The 20,844-nt window shown below is 29.7% G+C and overlaps 1 protein-coding gene across 2 annotated transcripts in view; it reads right to left on the bottom strand.

Annotated features, from left to right (window-relative positions):
- LOC129914811 (aquaporin AQPAn.G) overlaps positions 1–3,827 on the bottom strand; it is a 64,584-nt gene extending 60,757 nt beyond the window's left edge. For both annotated transcript variants that reach the window (XM_055994217.1, XM_055994236.1), the window contains exon 1: positions 3,090–3,827. In XM_055994217.1, coding sequence (XP_055850192.1) covers positions 3,090–3,105 — 16 coding nt within the window. In that variant the 5' untranslated portion in view covers positions 3,106–3,827. The remainder of the gene's footprint in view (positions 1–3,089) is intronic.
- Between the last annotated feature and the right edge of the window lie 17,017 nt (positions 3,828–20,844).

Below are 20,844 nucleotides of genomic sequence, written 5' to 3'. Positions count from 1 at the left end.
ATTTTGAATAAATTTTATTTCCTTAGAACATCATCATTGAAAAATGACACACTTTCCTTATACATTTACTAATTGAATCTAGTTCACTCCCTAGCAAGTAAAATTTCTTTAAAAAAATTGATTGTACCCACAATAAAAATACATAGCTATTTAAAACTATGAATAGTTTCTTTAGGGTTTAAGTATTAAGTAATTGAAAATGGCAAATGACCAAACCTTATCATATATTTTCTTATCATTGATTGGATTAGGTACGTACTATGTTTTATAACTTTTTTGACGTTACTTAAAGAGAAGTCAGAAAGTTGTAAAATTTTATAACACCCCAAGTGGATTAATAAAGTTAATGTATTGGATGCGATGAGACAATTTTTTTCTGCTATAAACTAATAAAAAAAAAACAGAAACCATATTTCAACGTTTTTATGAGGCTTGTCAGTGATATAATAACCATAAGAGCATAAGACAATTTATTGAAACAAAAGAAATTGATTGGATTAAAAGTTTTATTTAGACTTTAGAGATAATGTATCAATGTGGCCGAAAAATTTGATATCCATTATATTTAATAGCTTTTTTCGACTGTTGTAATGTATAATCAGTTTAAGTCTTTGAGAACATCGCTATAGAAGGTACCTACTACAGGGCAAGTTAAGGACACGAGTAAAAAAAAAAGATTTCGAAATAACATGCTATTACGATGATATAGAAGGGGTTAAAATTGTGCGGCTGTCTGTCGATCAGTCTAGTTAAGAATTTAGGGGAGGTTGAAATTTTTAGACCAAAAATTAACGGTACTTGCCATATTACTAACCAAAATATAAAAGGTTTTTCTTTTTCTCAAAAACGGCTCTAACGATTTTTATAAAAAAAAAATACTTGTTGTATCGCAAAAAATGTCCACAGAACGGTTTTTCTCTTCAACGACTCAGCCGATTTCAAAGAAAAGTTAAGTTGCTTGCAAGTTAAAATTGAGAAAATAATTAAAAAAAAAAAAAAAATTGAAATACAATTTATTTAAATCACATATTTTTAAAATGTTTGATGAATGTGGTAGGAAAATGGGTCCTTTAAAAGATTACATTCAAAATTTTCCGTTATACATTTTTTTCATATTTTGTTTCGAATTTTACAATTATTAGCTGTTTTTGTAGTTTTTGCTTTTACGTTATATTTTTTCTTCTCAAAGTACACAACTTAACAAAAATTTTTTGATGCAGTTTTATGGTTTTTATTTTTTTTTTTTTTTGAAATATTGCATTCAAAAATGTGCGTATACCTAAATCAACAAATTTTAATATTTAACGATTTTTAAAGTTTTTATTGGAATTTTTTGGCTGTTTTTATAGGTATACCTACGTTAAAGTTTATTTTTCTCGAACACAAAAGATTTGTTTACAATTTTTTTATTGGGTTTGGTTTAACGATTATTCACCTAAAACTTGTCATCAAAAAGATTGCAAACTTTTGCTCAATTTCCCTTATTTAGGTCCTAACCTTTCGATCTAGGGAGTGTCTCCCCGGAAAACATCACTTTGGGAAATAACAACGGACACCCTAATATACATGTTATGTACATAAATTATGTATACCCACATCATGTTAATAAAACTATTTAACCAAGTGCAGAAATATTATGACTTTTAAAGAGCAAAAAATATGATACTTTTATTTTATAATTAATTCACTCAAATTAAACAAAAACGAACTGCTGGACTAAATTGAAACTCTAAAAAGTGTAGTTTGGGTTTAAAAAAACAAAAAAAAAACAATACTACAATTTTTTTTTCTAGGTTTTTCAAACACATAAAACATATTTTTTCGAAAACAAAATTAACAATCCTGTAAAAAATGTATTAAAGTTTATTTTGCTATCATTTCTGGTTGCTGAGATATCGATGAATGAAAGGCAAATTAGATTTCTCAAAAAGAAGTGATCAAATAAAAAAGTGATACTAAATAAATAAGATACCTTGTTCATATAGCAATTTAGTCGGACAAACTTTTCCGAAATCAATGGAAATGCAACAAAAAAAATTAGAACCAACAGATGTTGATGCGCATCATCTTAAGAAATGTTTTTTGTTTTTTATTTTAATATTTAAACAATTTGAGCTTCTGCCAAATCATGATTTTTAACAATGTTACGACTGAGAAGTTCTTACAAATTTGGAACTATTTTTTGATTTTTAATTTAGAAAAAAATACAACAAATTTATTATCAATTTTTATCACATTTCTACTTTTCTTTGTTACAAAATACACGAAAGTCGTTCCAGCTATTGATACGGAAATTAAGATAAAAAAAATTCTCCTCATAAATTACTTAAACCTCGAAAAAAAAAAAAACATTCTGAAATTTAATTGTCATAGTCAGGGCCCAGATTAAAAAACGGAACAAAACGATCATTGGGTTTTAAAAAAACGATAAAAATGCTCGACAAATTCAGCACAAATTGTTTCGTTTTTTTTAGTTTCACATATGAAGCAAACCCTTTGCACATACGAAAACGTTTATTCATTTAAGGGATACAGATTTTCGACCCCAGAATATCAGCAGTGAAAATGCGCAATTTCTGTACTTTCTGAATTTTATGATTCACATTTAGAAATCATACTGTTTACTTCATTTCTTAATGTTTATCATTGGATTTTTAAAATAGCTCAATAATTATATTGTTTTTACTTAAAATAAAAAAATAATATTGATCTAAGTCCAAATACTGTCAACTGTTACAAAAATTAATATTGTCAACACAAAGTTTTCAGAAAAGCTATTAAAATCCTTTCGTTTTCAGTTGCATATTTTCCTATATTAAACACATCAATATAATTATTCATATAGCTTAAAACATCAATTTAATATTTACATCAGTTATCAAATATTTTGTTGGTGGGTACAATTTTTAGAATTTTCTTAAAATAAAAAAATAATCACAAAAATCTGTTCCAGATGTCACATTCAACATTAATCTCAAACACTCGATGAATCTTAAATTTACCACCAAGAATATAATTTATTTTAAACATGAAAGACATTATTGGTACAAAACAAAAAAAAACGCACTTAAGAAAAAAAATCCACTAACCTGTTTTCTCTACCATCGTGTTGCAAATTTATGTGTTGATCAAAGTAGAGCAAATGACGTTCACCACACTATAACCCGAAAGTGTCAGAATTTTATATCTCAAAACGCGTGTGGAATTGAAATTCGAATTCCAGAAGTAAGTTAAAACACTAAAATAATTTCACGCTGCACCCGTTTAGTAGAATCTCAGTTGTTTTATTTTTTATCAATAACCTCACACAACACAAAAAAAAAGAAGATACTAGTTCTTAGCTATTTTAAGTGCACACTTAGAGAGTAACTTTTCCTCAAAACACCGCCAGTAGGTTTCAAAGATAGAAAAAAATGTATGTTAATAGCAATTAAACAACAACAAAAAACGAGCACAAGAAGAAAGTTTTCTTAATGCTCAAGTTCAACGTGGGATATTGGCACTTCAACGGTTAAATTCAAACTAAAAAACAAGTCAAAAAACAAATACAATAAAAATAATTGATACCCAATTGACGGAATTTTTTTGTTTTCAGCCAAAAGTATAAATTTTGTTGTTAGTAACAATATTATAACTGATTGAGACCGCAAATTCGCGTGGTAGTGCTTGGATACTTTCTCGGGCTGTTGGCGCTGTCGCTTTCAAAGTTCGAATGGAAATAAATGAAAACGTTAAGCTACAAAACTGATATAGTGCGCTGACTTTAGCTAATGTATAGTGGCTGTGTTGAATGTTGAACTTGTACTTCGCGGCGGTGGCTGATGTGCTAGAGAAGGCGCAGACTAGCAGACTGGTAGACATCAGGCTCTAATAATGCTTGGCCATAAGAGTTAGGCATAGTTAACGGTTACCATGTTGTATATATTTTTGAAGGCATAACTTTGAAGCACAAGAAATATAAGAAAATTAAATCATTTTGAAAATAAGTAACTTCTATTGATATAGGAGAAAATGTTTTCCAAAATGTCAGTACCGTGGCATTTGCCATTCATATTACCGTTTAACTTAATTTTCTACTTAAAATCTTATTTTTAAGTGAAAATTTCGTTTAGAAAGTTTTATTTTATATCGAACGGACTAAATCAAAAAATTAATTGTCAGTAGGTACCATGATACCGTAATAGTTGAAATAAATTATGCCAAATTTGATACCAATTTTTGAGTAAAAAAAAAACTGCGAAATTGTAAAATAAAACAATGGATTGTATGATAAAGTATAAAAATTATTTAAATTCATATGGGGAACAAAATTATTTCATTTCAAAAACACGGCGTTATCTTTTTTGTCATTCGAAGTGTCATTACCGTGGCTTTGAAATTTACCTACTGATTTTTATCCATTTTTTCTTTACCACACGATCTCACCAATCTTTGCTGAAAAAGTACTATTTTTTTAACCAACTTTTAAAACACAATGAATGGTCACCATATACCGCAAAGTTGATAATAGTTGGATTTAGTCGTAGTTTGGTAGAAAAAAATATGGTGGTTGGTTGTTTAGTATCGGTTGGTGTATTGCATGCAACCAAATAGTGAATTTCTTACTTCGTTTTGTTTTTTTTTTTTTTAATTTTCTTAGGCTTTGGTTAAACGATAGAAAGTGAGAGGCCATTGAAGAAATCCATCGACTACGTCATCATAAATGAATGAATGAATTGAATACACTTTTGGTAGTAAGTTTTGTAGAGTTTGTTTGATTATTTAAGTCTTCTACTGTAATAGTGGTTGTGTTGGGTTTGAACAGAGTTTGATTGAATGCATTTACAGGTGATTTGTTTCTTTAAGGTTTGATTTATTGTTTATATTCAATATATTCTTTCAACAACTTGTAGGATTTAGAACTTACTAAGGGTTTTGGGTATGTAACATTTACTCTTGTACTGATAAGAAAAGGTAGAGAATAAGCAAGAAAATCACATGTAGAACTAGTGATTCGTGTAGTCAGACAAGAATTTTAAATAATTTCGAATTTGAAATTTTGATGGAAAGATTATAAAATAAGTAACATTTTGAATATTTTGCCTGCATGAAAATACAGGGTGTCCCAAAATGAGATAAGAGCATTTTGTGGGATGATTCTTGGGTATAGTCTAAGAAAAAATTGTTAAGAATCATACTAAAGTTAATTTGTCCTTTAGGACTTATGATATAAGCTTCATTAGTGGCTTGATTTTTAGAACAAATGCTTTTCTTTGTAATTGCATTTAAAAAATGTTAATATCTTTTTTAATTGCTCAGATATTAATTTTTAAAAGTATTAATTTTTTCTTACCCCTGATAATTTTTGACTTTTTGACAACAATGAACAAAAAATCGTTAACAAGATTGCCAGAAAACTCATAGATTTTATGATATTTAGGAAAACCTGCACCAAGTAAAATATTTATAAAATGTGTTCTTTTTTTGCTTTAAATGCTTTTTTTGAATACTTTCTTCTTCTTCTTTTTGAACACTTTAATAGTATAATTAATATCTCTTTTTTAAATCGATTTCAAAAACGGACTATGTAAATGTTTTGTTCGAAACTTTTTTGTTAGGTATGTTTACTTTTAACCCTTTCGGACCCAGCGTTACTCTCATGTAACATTTTTTTAAAAATTCGTAAAAAATATTAAATTAAACAATTTTTTAGGTTACGATGGCTTAATTGAAAGATAATAATGCCTAGTTACTTGATTATTACAAAAAGTTAGTCAAATATCATAAAAAAATATCATACCTTCAATTTTTTTTTATCGAGAAAGGGACTGAAATTCACATTTTTTTTTTTTGCAAAAAAGTTTTTTTTTTATATATGGCCATAATTTTGAAAAAAAGATATAAAAAATGTTAATGCAGAAAGTGTTTTGTGTTTTTGCTTAGAAGAAGTAGCATACATTATAGTTTCATAAAAAGTTATTTTCTCATCTCTCCGACTTTTTTTGGTGGTCATAAACATATTTTAATATTGATTTTCATAGCTTGGGTTCGAAAGGGTTAAAAAGCATATCAATTTATTTTTTGAAAGTTTTAGAAAGTTTTTTGTATTAGGACTTTTACAAAATTGTTTAAAAAATTTAATTTTTTTCTTAATTATTGCATACCTACTTGGTTTGGATGCTAAAAACCATTTAGTTATTTTATTTTATTTACCTACCTTTATTTTATTTTTAACTTTTTATTAAATTTCTAATAAAATTTACTTAAAAATATACTTTTATGAATTTTAACTTGAGCCCAATTGAGGTCCAAATTTGTTTCTATTTCACAGATCTTTCTGGTACCTGCTGCTTTTTCTTTCTCTTATATAACATAACCATGCTAGATCTATTAAAGGAAAGAGTACAAACAAAGTAAAGAGTTTTGAAGCCATTTTTTATGCTAAGCTGAAGTATTAGCGGTTTTCAGAGATAAAACTTCGTTGAATCTCCATTTCTTTCATTTATGAAGTTAGTTATACTTACTGTGCAAAAAATGAATTTCTTGAATACTTCAAAAAATCTGCTATCAACAGGAACGAGATTTTTCATTCAGACACTAATTTTTTAACTAACTAATTTAAGTGCACTAAGATGTCAATTTTTTTATTTTTCCTAATCACATTTTATTTTTCTTGTATACAAATTTGTATCACCGTCTAAAAAGGAATTAATTTTTTTTGTATATTTTATAGATAAAATATAAGAAAACAGCATACAAAAAATTCAATTGAATATACAGGGTGTCCCACAGTCACCGCCCCAAATGAAAACCATGGATTCCTGAGGTCATTTTAAGTCGAAAAACTTAAGAGGTAATTTTCTCGTTTTCGTCCCGTTTTCGAGTTACCACGGTTTTTATGATTTTTTCTCTTTTGTCCTTTAACTGGCCTTATCTTTGCCAAACTACGTTTGATTTGAAAGATTTTTTTTGCAACCAATCAAGAATTTATTGCAGTTTAAGTTTGTCTCAAAACTTTTTTTTCTGCGGACAACCGTTTCTCCACAATTTTGCATCAAACACAATTTTCTTCGTTTTTTAAGTTGTTTTTTACACTTTCATATTATTTAAGTCAAAAAAACACGTTAATGAGTATTGATTTTTTGTGCTTTTTATTAAACCCCAGTTTATTTTCATAAAAAAAAATAGGTTTTATTTCATAAAAAAGGCTACTGAAAGTAATTAAAAAAAAAAATAAACAAACTGAGTGAATTAAAAAAAAATAATTTTTCAATACAAAATTAATTTAAATGAATTAAAACTTTTTCTGAGCTTTATCTATTTGTTCTTTTCTTAACCACAATTGCTCAGAAAAAGTTTTTAATTCATTTAAATTAATTTTTTATTTAAAAATTATTTTTTTTTTCATTCACTCAGTTTGTTTATTTTTTTTAATTACTTTCAGTAGCCTTTTTTATGAAATAAAACTTATTTTTTTTTATGAAAATAAACTGGGCTTTAATAAAATGCACAAAAAATTTATACTCATTTACGTGTTTTTTTGACTTAAATGATATGAAAGTGTAAAAAACAACTTAAAAAACGAAAAAATTTGTGTTTGATGCAAAATTGTGGAGAAACGGTTGTCCGCAGAAAAAAAAGTTTTGAAACAAACTTAAACTGCAATAAATTCTTGATTGGTTGCAAAAAAAATCTTTCAAATCAAACGTAGTTTGGCAAAGATAAGGCCAGTTAAAGGACAAAAGAGAAAAAATCATAAAAACCGTGGTAATTTGAAAACGGGACGAAAACGAGAAAATTACCTCTTAAGTTTTTCGACTTAAAATGACCTCAGGAATGCATGGTTTTCATTTGGGGCGGTGACTGTGGGACACCCTGTATATGTAGTATTAAAAAATAGGGATAAGTGGTTAGGTTTTTCTTATTTAAGATATTTAAATAACAATATAAAATTAGATACCATAGTTCTAGAAGAAATGCGTCAGATCCAAGGTATTTTTAAATAAGCTTTTTTTAATTATCTTCTAAGGCTATTAAAAACTTACATACTTAATGCGTCAAAAAATGCACTTACATACTTAAAATTTTAATTTTTAAAACGTGCTGAGCTGTGCATTATTCCGAGAGCGGTTTTTTTCAGCAAATTTTCATGATGATTAACACCTGTAGCTCACAAACTAGTTTATTTAATTAAAAAATATAAAAAATCTAACAAATTTTTACAATAAACTTCAAAAGACAAGGAAAAAAAAAGTAATTAAGAATATTAATTCATACTTTATCATCAAATAATGAATTAGCAAGTCGATTACTATCAAAAACTTAAAACATAATGTCTCAATTTACTTTATAACTATTTTTTACCTTTATTTTATTTTTTAATGAATGAAGCTGTAAATGATATATTAAATAATTACAAACATGACGAATTCAAAGTAATTCCTGAAATCATTCATACATAAGCCATTTCAATACAAATCAAACATTAAAAATTAGAAAAAAAAAAAACAAAAATTCCATTAGATAAATTAAAAGTAAAAAAAATCATGGAGTCATGGCAGGAAACGGTAGTTTTCTTACATTTTTATTTAATTGACTAATTACTAGAAAAGTGATCATCTTAAATATTTTAAGATATCTGTCATATAATCATTACCTTTAAAAATTCACATTAAATTGATTACGTGTGAAAAATTTATTTGCAAAAAAAATAAAACATGCAATAAAGTAAAACAAAACGCTGGATTGTTTTTAAAAACAAATTTATTACTTATCTAAAACAATTTAAATCTTTTAGCGTCACTATATTACAAATCTTTTGCAATACAAGATACAAAAAAAAAACATTTTAATTGTGTTATCTGATTGTTCAATACAAAAATAGCAGAAAACTTAAAGAAACATAAAATGCGATTTAAGTCATCAGCACAGAATCGATACCAACCCCTATTTATGTATATATTTCTATGTTTATAAAAATTGAACTTTTAAAAATACTTTTAAGCTTGATATTTATTTTTTTCACAACTTCTACATCAAAATTTGTTTCTGCCCATAAGATTTACAAATGCTTCTAACGGTTACATCATGCTATGTTGTTCCTTAACATATCTGTATGGCTCGTTTGATTAAACGTGCCCTAATTAAATTTGTAGGAATTTTGGTTAATGATTTTCTTCTATACTACAAAAGATTTATGAGAAACAATAAAGTATCAGCAATGAGCAAATGTTTAGGGCGTTTTTCTACTAATAAATAATTGAAATGACCAAAATGACTTTTTATATCCAAATCATATTCTTATCTGTGTTACATTTATATTAAAAAATCGTAAAAACTTGTTTATTACCATTTGAGTAAAAGTGTATTGTTTTTTTTTTTTACTATTATAAATCCACACCTTCACGCAAATTCTTTGCACGCGACTAAGCATAAAAACAACAATTAATCTTCACTAGTTGGGTCTTCTTCAATATAATGACCGCAGATTAAACCATGACTTATGGAATAGTTAAACCAATCTTATCTCAAAACATCATCGCATTTGGATAACATGCAAAGCAAACCTTTCCTTAAAATCATGAAAAATTAAATAGAACGATAATAAAAGGCGTGTAATTAATTAATTTGCAGTTCACAAAAAATCCTATTTTTAGCTTCATGGTACTTTTTCTGGTATAAAAATAAAAAAAAAATCATGTCAAGGTTAGCAAAAGTACCTACTATTCTTGCTTTATCTATTAATTTTGTGTATTTTTTTTTTTTTTTTTGGTATGAAAAAAAAAATCTCACCTATAACCCTTAACTTTTCAATAAACACATACTTATTTCAATCAGGTACAAGATATAAATTATATTTTTCTAAAAAAAAAAAAACGAAATATGAAAAATGATGTATCAATCATTCAAATTATAACAAGTTAGTAAAGAAAGCAAAACGACTAACTTATTTTTACAACTTAGATAAATTGTTTTACAGTGCCGGAATGCGCATAACTGAAATTTAAGGCTCACACACTCTTTCTGATGTGTCCACTCTTTTTTCTTTATTTTATTTTCCTTCGAGGAGGAGCTCTCTGGGCGTATTTTTTTAACACTTTGAAGGAACGAGTTCACCACAACTATTTTTTCTATAAAATGTAATCAGTTGAGGACGGATTTTTCAAGACGAGATAAAATCACTTTTCAAGCCAAGTATGCACTTCTGTTCTCCACATCCCAAGGTTTTATTTGATCAGCCCAAGTTTAAAGAAAATATTAAATTCTTTCCACAAATCAGGCTCTTAAATCTGATGAAAACTGAAAATCGTATGAAAAATCACAATTTTGCCTTTAGTTTTTTTTTTTATTTTCTGAGAAGTGACAAAACGTTTTTTTATCCCCTTTTGAAAAGTCACTACTAAATTGTAAACAGCTTTTAACTTAGTTATGCCACTCAATTTATTTAGGTATTTAGCTATGTCCTATTTTCAAAAAACAATAATGGGATATGATTCTTTTTCTGGGTGTCTCACTCAGTTTGGGCAAAAAGCTGAAAAAATAATTCTGGGCGTAATGTCCCTGGATCTTAATCCCTGCACCCTTATCATTACTCAACATTGAAAAAATACGATTACCTTGATTGAAGCTACATTGCTATATTGCTAAGGTGATAAGTCCATACTTTTTGGTAAAATTGCGAATCCTGTCCGCAATCCTGTCTATCTGTCTTCATCTATATTCATCTAGGTCAAGCCTAAACCACTGGACCACTTCAAACTTGGTAGTTAACAGTTTTGGGAGATGCCCTTAAGGGGAAATTGAAATTATTTTAGGACTAAAACTAAAGGTACCCACCATAAACAAAAAATACCAAGACTGGAAACTCGGCGGTCAACTGACGTTTGCCTACAAGCTGCGAGGTGTGGTGAATGTCGTGAACCTATCGTTGTGTTCGTGTCAAATGTGTGGTGAATGTCGTGAACCTATAAATGTGTGCGTGTTAACGTCATTTACCAACGTGGTGGCTTTCACATATATTCACAGACAGCACTGTACTCAAAAGGGTTTCGGGGGGAAAGACGTACGAAATTTTCCAGTCTTGGTATTTTTTGTTTATGGTACCCACCAAATAACTAAAAGAAAAAAGATTTTGATAATTAGGTATTGTAATACTTCCAAAGACTCAATTTTTAGATATAGGTAAGTAAATATTTTGTTGACCATTATGAGCGTATAACCGTTTATTTGATTTTTTAATTTCTCGCAACCGACTAAGCCGATTATAATGAAAAGTTTCATACAAAAATGTCAAAGTAGTATAAAAATTTTCCAAAATTTCCAAAAACAAATTTTTAAAAAATATTGCAATTTTTGTTTTGAAAAATTATTTTTTGAAAACGGCCAAATTTTTTAAAAAAATAATCGGTTTTTTGATGAAAATTTTCTTAAAAATAGCATATAAACATTTTTTTACTGTAAAATTAAATCAGAAAATTTGTATACAGTACAAATTTATATTTTCTATTATTTATTAGTAAAAAACGGTATTAATGATTTTCAAATTTGCTTTTTACGAAAACAAATCATACTTCATGTCGTAGTCAATCATTTAAAACTGTTGGATTTTCAGTAATTATAATTAGAAAATATAATTTCTTACATTACTTATAAAATTCGTTACCATATTAAAAACAACGTAGAAACATTTAAACAACGATTTAATTTTGGTGGGGGCAGCACCCCCATTTATTCGGCTTAATTCAAGCTACAAAAAACTTAATATAACTTAAAAACTAACTTATAGCTAACTTAGAGGGTGATCGGGACAGTTAAGAAGGCGGTGTTTAAGAAGAGACGTGCTGATGTTGAAATCAAAATAGTCAAGGTTGGTGTTTATACTCCGCAACATTCGAGTGAGGGGTTCGTTGGATCCATAGGATGTACGGTGGGAGGACAAATAAAAAAGGCGAGGATTTCTCAGATTTCGGGGGTTAGTATTGAAAAAGATGGAATTATAGAGAGTTTGACAGTCAACAGATCCGGTGAGAAGTCGGTGAATAAATAGAATATCGTTTATTTTTCTTCGTTCTTCTAAAGTTTTCAGGTTGATTAGTTGGAGACGATTTTGATAGGGAGGGAGGATAAAGGGATCGTCCCACGGTAGGTGACGAAGAGCGAAGCGAAGAAAGCGACGTTGAATGCTTTCGATTCTGGCTGTGTGGACATGGTGATACGGTGACCAGACTTGAGAGGCGTATTCAAGGATGGGTCTAACGTAAGTTATATAAAGGGAGCGAGTCACATAAGGGTTAGAGAATTCTTTGGACCATCGTTTAACAAAACCGAGGGCTGAGTTGGCTTTGTGTATCATGTTATCGATGTGCATTAGAAAATTGAGTTCTCGGTCACATATGAGACCAAGATCTCGAATCGTTTCAACAATGGGAATGTGTTCATTGTGGAGTAGGTAGTAACGGGGAGTAGATTTTATGCGCTTACGTGTGAAGGTCATTGATTGGCATTTGGTTACATTTAATTCTAGACAATTTTTAAGACACCAAACTGAGAAGCTGTCAAGGTCTGATTGAATAAGTTTTGAATCATTTACCGATGATATTGTTTTAAAAAACTTAGTATCGTCAGCATACAACGAGATATGGGAGTGCTTTATGATCATATCAATGTCATTAATGGCAAGAATAAAGAGGAGGGGGCCTAAATGACTTCCTTGAGGGACCCCCGAAGTGGCGAGAAAGGGGGTAGAGTAAGCATTTCTGAAACGCACTCTATAAGAACGGTTTTGGAGGTAGGAAGATATCCATTTCAAAAATATAGGTTCGAAACCAAGTACAGTAAGTTTGAAAAGTATTAGGCTGTGGGAAATTTTGTCAAAGGCCTTGCTGAAATCGGTGGAGACAACATCGACCTCTAACCCAGCCTCAAGTGCTGAAAGGGTAAAAGATACGAATTCAATGAGGTTAGTGGTAGTGGACTTACCCTTGAGAAACCCATGTTGTCTAGGGGATATAAGTGACTTACAGCGGAAGTTTATGAGTTCGTTTAGGATGCATTCAAAAATTTTGGGTATATGGGAAAATTTAGCAATGGGGCGGTAGTTCTTAACGTAATTTTTTGCACATTTTTTGTGAATTGGAGTTATAAAAGATGATTTCCATACCTGGGGGAATTCTCCTTGAGATAGAGATAACTTAAGTATTTGATAAAGCGGGAAAGAGAGAGTATGAGAACATTTTTTAAGAAGAATGGCAGGGAGTTTATCTGGTCCTTCAGAGTATTCATCATCAAGTTGATTCAATTTATCTTCGATGAGATTTATTTCGATGAAATCTGGGAGAAATGGCCCGAATGAAAAATTTTGCAAATATTTAAAATAAGCTTCATCTGGTTAAAAAGAATCGTCTGTGAAAGATTGTTTGAAAAATGTGGCAAACAAGTTTGAGATGTGTTGAGCATCGCTTGAAGTTTCGTTGTTAAGGGAAAGAGATGTTGGATATCCATCAGACTTTTTCTTGTAGTTAACAAACTGATAGAATGTCTTAGGGTCATTAATGAGGTTGGCTTGGGTTTGAATAAGGTACCGTGTGTAAAGGGAGTTGTAGAGTTCAGTAAAAGCGAGATAAGTTCCGAGATAGTTAGAATAATCCGCATTTGATCGAGTACGAAGAAAAGTGTCCCACAACTTATTTCTCTTATTTCGCAGAGAACGTAATCTCTGATTATACCAAGGTGGAGAAGAAAATGTGTTTTTACGTTGTGTAATTGGGACAAAGAGAGAAATTGCATTATAAATTTCCTCGTACAATGTAGCAGTGGCATCGTTTACAGATTGGTTTGCAAAGTTAAAAGGGACTCTACTAAGATATTCGTTTATTTCTCGGAATTTTGCTTTATGAAAGTCGAACGAACGAGTTGAAATGTTTAAGTTCTGGATAGGACACTCCTGAAACATAGAGAGAAAGAGAGGTGGGTGGTAATTGTCAATGATTGAAAGAGGAAGTGTACATAGTGATACACTGGAATTGATAGGGTCTGTTGAGAAAATAAGGTCGAGTTGTCTATCCATATAATTGCAAATACTACTAACCTGGAAAAGGCTAGAGTCAGTCAGTCGATCAATGAAAAGGGATTCTTTTGCAGTGGAAGGGTTAGAGGCAGTAAAATGCGATTGATCTTCAGACGCTTTCCATTTTAAGTGGGGAAGATTAAAATCTCCGAAAACAAGGATATCGTCTTGAGAGTCAGCTTGTGTTATTAGTTGATCAACAGCGTCAATAGCTATGTCATATGACTCAATGGGTTGTGCAGGCGAAATGTAGCAGCAAATTATATAAAGTGCTTTGCGGGGAAGTTTTATCTTAATTGATAAATAATCAATGTTCGGTGATGAAGAGAATGATATAAGGGATGAGTCAAATGTGTTTTTAACAGCAAGTAAAACGCCTCGGCAAGGGGGATCAGTTGAAAGTCGGTTAAGATCATCGCGGTACACATTAAAATAAGAAGGGAATAACTCTTGGTTATTAATGCTAGGTATAAGGTTGGTTTCGGTGAGAGCGTAGATATCGAAAGGGAGAGCATGTGATTGCTTTAATACACTTTGAGTTTTAGACCGAAGACCTCTCACATTTTGGTAGTAAAATGTGATAGGGATAGGTTGAGGATTTTGTATGTGGGGAGACGTTAAAGTTGAGCTAGGAACGAAAAAATTTACTATGGTCAGACCTACTTCTTTGGAGGTGAGATATTCTATTTGAATTGACATACGACGCATAGGCAGAAAGATCGTTATCAACATCGGAAGAGGTAAGATTTAATGTTTCATGAAAGCGTACAAAGATTTTTTTGAGATCAACTGGATTTGTAGGGAGACCTTCTTGGTTGATGGAAACTATTAAGTTTGTCCTTGTAACGCCGTTAACGATTACATTGTCTTCTTTATTGTGAAGGTATGCAAGATATAGTCGAATATTTGAATATATTCGTTGGTCACGTAAGCGAGAGAGAACATAACGGCCATCATCATTTTGGTCAATGAGATGTTTAGTAAGTTTGGCAACGAAATAAGTAGAATTTAAAAAAATGTAGTGCCTCTTGCGAGGAAGTGACAAAGCCCCAAGCGCATTTCTGCTCTATCGGACTCGGTGTTTTATTGTTGTAGTCCCTGTTATTCTAGCTTGAAATACGTCAAGAAAAATTTTTTGATGATAAATTTTTTACACAAACTGACTTATCCCTTTTTAAAAAAAGCCAGCAAAAGTTAAGAAATTTAGATGCTCCCCTCCCCCCCCTTCCTCCTCATGAAAAAAAAACATTAATTCTCAAAATATTTCCATAAGAAACTCTCAATATATTTGATTTCCATTCTCAGAAAGAAAGTTTCTACAAAAGATTGACCTGTTGTTTGACTGATAGAAACATACCTATGTATTTGTCATCGTTTTGACTACAATAAAAACAAAATGAAGTGCGTAAATTTAGTCCGCTCCTGATTTCAATCTTTGGCAAAAAAAAATCTCCATAATCTTGACTCTTTTGTTCAAGGTCAACAAGCTGTTAAAAATTTGGACAAATTGGTTAACTTGAGTGATGGGAGTTTTTTTTTTTGTCCATACATTTGAATGGGTCATATAGTAGAAAAGGAGGCTGGTATCTAAACACCTACTGCAAATAATAACCATATATGAACAAGAAGGTGGTGAAATTATAACTACCGTGTTGTAGCTGGTGGGTATCTAATTTGATTTGGCCAGAGGGTATTTTTTTTTTTTATATTTTAAGAGGCAAACTTATAGTTTACTTACTTTCATGTTGTTTTTTTGTTTGTGTGGTTGCGCACTATAAATTGACTCCACAATTGCTTATATTCGCTAATGTTCGATTGGTACTTTTTTTTTGGCTTTTTATGCGAACAACTATTTATTGTTTCGCAAACATTTTCAAAAAGTTTATTGTTTTTTTTTTGTCTGCACATAAACTACATTTGAACTTGTTATGATGTTGATAAATGAGCATAATTTCTATAAATACTTTTTAGGATGAAGAAATAGAAACAATTATTCTTATCAAATTTTATTCAAAAACTAATATCTAATAAAAAAAATTATACAGAACACCAAATTCCAGTAGCCCACACAAATTGGATTCGTTGAATTCTTCAGAAATTTCTTTATCTTTTAATAGTTCTAAATTCGGCGTCCAAATGCAATTTCGAGATTCTCGATATTATATGACAGTCTAAGCTCTAAGGTCTAATTGTACTAGATTTATTACCTACTGTTTCATCCTAAGCCTATATAAAATTATGCGAATAAGGAAATAGTTTCTATACCATACATGAGGAATATTCTTTTAAGAATTCAATCAACGATTGAAAAGAAAAACACTAATCAGATGAAGATGATTAATATAACATTTGAAAACAAAGTTGTGAGTGATCTTGATGGTAAGACCAAATAAAGTCATATTGATGCTGCACCTATAGCCTCTTCCTTAATGACTCTCGATCAAACTCCACCTACTTGGTATTTCCACATCAAATCAATCATCATATATATTTTAGTAACGTTTTCAAATTGCACTTTTTTATTTTTGAAAGCAAATGACAGTTGTTTTCTGTGTGCACACACAAATCTCCCTTTGCCAGGATACATTACATGCCAAAGATCATTAAAATTCCATGTCAACGTTGTTAACACATCAAAATTGAAAAAAAAGTCTTTTTATCTTTATTTTCTTTTTTGCATTTAAACCGCATTACACATATAAGAAAATCCGCAATGTGCCGCAAATAATTTTCTATCATTTAAAATTATTTTATATATTTGTTGTTGTTGTAGATTTTTTATTAAAATCAGCACGCCTTTTAGCGTGTTTTGAATACTAATAGTTTCTCAGGCTGTAATTTTTCTTTGCATTTCTGGATGCCTCAAGTTAAGTTATACCTGTTTTGCATGGATAAAATGTATTTGCGTTTTAGAACTTAAAATCGTTTAGGTTGTATGTATTTCAAATAAAATTATATCACCTTCAATTTCACACGTTTATTTCTTTCCTGAAGATAGTAGCTTTGAAGAGTAGATAGATATTTTATTGAACTCAAAATTTAATGTAAATGGACCGGGAAATTGTCAATTATAAATCAAGACAAATGACCTTTATTGTGATTCTCAATCAGCGATTTCTGAGTACCTAATTAGGGTTACGGTCGGTCACTGTAAGGTTTGAGGTAGCCTTCTAGAATTTTTAATTTCTTACAATTTTTTCGTTAATTTCCCCAGCTGAGAACTAAGCTATGGCATGACAAATAATTCAATAAACGCCAAAGGAGTTAGTATTTTCAATACACCACCGCAGGAACGTTTGTTTTACGAATTAAATAATTTTTCTATTCCTTTAAATCATCTCTCCCACCAAGCTTTATTTCCACTATATTGGAACTAAACTAAACACCGACCAGCAGGAGCAAATCTCTATCGACTTCTTCGACATAAGCATGAATAAAATTTGAACAGCTACTTTACAGAAGACAACGTATCAAAATCATTTAAAAACATCTGAATCACTAGAAAAACTACGAGTTCATTAAGCCTGAACTAGAGAAAGAGTAGTGTGTTGACATCGGCATGACTTTCCATCGAGATGATGTTGACAAGTTCCTTTATTTCTCAAAATTATCCGTTCCAAATTTAGACACAAACTATTAAGGCACAAACTAAAACATCATAAAATATAACTTTTATTCTTTTGTTTATATTTTCGAGAACTAAAAAAACATTCGAGTTTGTCTTTAGAAACAAAAGTTACGCATACACCACAGTGAACCACTTTTATGAAATATTATAAAATAGATATAGCTACATTTAACATTCTTTTTTTAATTTTTAAATTAACGGTGTTTTTTGGTACAAATTTTATAATAATTTAAATTAATTAAATACTATGAGCAATAAACAAATGAATTATATTTTGTATGCAACAAAAATAGAGACTTAAACATGGAGTTTTAAATTATACAATAAAGAATAAGGATCGATGAGGATGAGCGAAATGGCATATGAAATTGAATAAGGACATGATAAGGGATTGCTTAAGCAAAAACTGCAACCAAGGTAAGGTTGCTTGATTTTGTATGCGCGGTTCCAAACGGAAAAATATGATATAATCCAGTCAAATAAGGATTTAACCTCGGAATGAATGTTAGTAGAAATTTTTTTTGCTCAATATCTTCCTTTTGCCATTCTATAACATATATCAAAAGTCTAGAAAAATCTCATGTCCGCTTGTCGCGATTTCAAGGTCAAATCGCGAAATGGAGATTTTCAAAATTAGCAAAAATAGGCTATGGTATTATATACACATATGATACATGATTTCAAGGTATTTTTTAATGCTGATTCCAAAAAATCTAAAATCAAGGCAATCTGACGTCTCTGAAAAAAGTTATACCTGTTTTTCATCTTTCAACCCATATTATTATAACAGTTGCTAACTTACTACCGAAAAACCCTTAAAAATAATGGTAGCGGAATCATATTTTGCATGAGGGTTTTCATATCCATTATCATTAAGAATCAAAACAATGCAATGCAAAAAAACATTTATATCTATGACAAAATGGTATTTTTTGAGAAAAGGGGAAATTTTGGGATGTGCACTAAAAAACATCCTGGTACAATCTTGGAATTAGTGCTAATAGGCTAATTTTTTTGTTTCTATCTTTGTTTGGATATTCTATAACTTATGTCAAAAATCTAAAAAAATCTCATGACAGCAAGTTCTTATTTTCCAGGTTAAACTAAGTTAGGTGCAGATTTTAAAAAAATAATAAGAAAATTTTAGATTCTTATATGTATACCAACATAACCCATATCATTTCAAGGTATTTTTTAACGCTGATTCCAACAAAACCCACAAACAAATCAATATGACCATCCCTGAAAAGTAATGTACCTTATTCATTTTGATCTGACACAAATATCTGAAGAGTAGTTTTTCAAATTTTTCAAATCTACACCTTATCTTCAAACCAAGAAAATTAGGACTTGCGGACATGAGATTTTTTTAGATTTTTGAGGGTAGTTAAAGAATATCCAAACAAAGATTTAAATGAAAAAATTAGCCTATTAGCACTTATTCCTAAGATGAACAAGAATCTTCTTTAGTGCATATCCTAAAATTTGCCCCTCGCATCAAAAAATACCATTATTTCGTAGGTATATTTATTTTTTGTAATGGATTGTTTTGATTTTTAATAATGATGGATTCTAAAATCTTCATGCAAAATTTGGTTCATCTACCATAACTATTAAGGGTTTTTCGTTAGTAAGTTAGCAACTGTTATAATAATATGGGTTGACAGATGAAAAACAGGTATAACTTTTTTCAGAGACGTCAGATTGCCTTGATTTTAGATTTTTTGGAATCAGCATTAAAAAATACCTTGAAATCATGTATCATATGTGTATATAATACCATAGCCTATTTTTGCTAATTTTGAAAATCTCCATTTCGCGATTTGACCTTGAAATCGCGACAAGCGGACATGAGATTTTTCTAGACTTTTGATATATGTTATAGAATGGTAAAAGGAAGATATTGAGCAAAAAAAATTTCTACTTACATTCATTCCGAGATTTACCCCTTTTTTCTCCTTATTAATTACTGTATTAATATCATTTTTCTGGGAGTTTATCAAAACAATATAATAAATTATTTTATATAAGCACGTACAAGTAAAATAGAAAAAAAAAACTCGATATTGACTTATTGCGACTGATTTACTCATTCTTAAAAAAAAAAACCTTTTCATCCAAAATTATTTACTGAAGTTTAACAATGTAACGTTCTTACCAAATTTTATTTGGGTAGCATTTAAATGAAAAACAAAATACCCTTTTATTATTCAAATTCTTTCTAACAATCTCGAATGCGACACCATTGCTGAATTTCAACAGGGTACCATCAATATTTTTTTTAGTTTTTGCAATAAACCTACACCCTTTCGCTGAAGACAATTTTTTAGACCCTATATAGATTCTCAGTTCTTATAACAAACGAATAATTTTAACAAAGTTTAAAAATTAACAGAGTTAATGTTTAACGTTTCACTACTTGCTGAGCAATCTTTTTTTTTTTGTGAAACATAATTATTTATGTTCTCATAAAACATTATTGATACTTTTTTATCTTGGACTGTACTGTCATTAGAAATTTTCCTAAAAGTATGCAACAAACTGATCACAGCAATGACATTTGAACACAAAATTCAAATTAAAATCTCAATGATGGAATTCCCTCATCCAATTGATGGAATATTTTAATTAAAATTATAGAAAGGTAATATTTGTTATTTCCGCCCGCAATAAATTTAATGGAAAAATTTTTATAATGACATGACATCAATGACACTTTATTGTTTCGAGGTATTTTGTAGCTAATTTATTTAATACGTATATCTACATAATGTGATTTACTTGCATACACAATTACTGAAAGAAAACGATTAGATTACCTACCTGTATTAACGGATATAAAAATTGTATTGATATAATGTTTGTATGGTTTTAACTATGTCTGTAGTCAGAAAAATGCAAATGATCGTGGCAATTGTCACTCTGTCACTTTTAATGTGGTAAAATGCTCGAAATGAGGTTTTATTAATTTTTTTTTTGACAATGTATGGATATTACTTTGTTCTTCCTTAAAGAAATTTAATATTTAAGTTTGATGCTTTTATGACAAATATTGGCTTCTTCTCAAAGTAATCAAGATTTTAATAGACAAATTATTGCTATAGAAAATGGAATATTATAATACGGAGAAGCTTTTTCCAAATTAATTTTTCATATGACTACACATCTCTGT

This window comes from Episyrphus balteatus, chromosome 1 (genome assembly GCF_945859705.1).
Source record: "Episyrphus balteatus chromosome 1, idEpiBalt1.1, whole genome shotgun sequence".
NCBI lineage: Eukaryota > Metazoa > Arthropoda > Insecta > Diptera > Syrphidae > Episyrphus > Episyrphus balteatus.
Note: the sequence above shows the minus strand (reverse complement) of the source record. Positions and strands in the feature narration are given on the sequence as shown.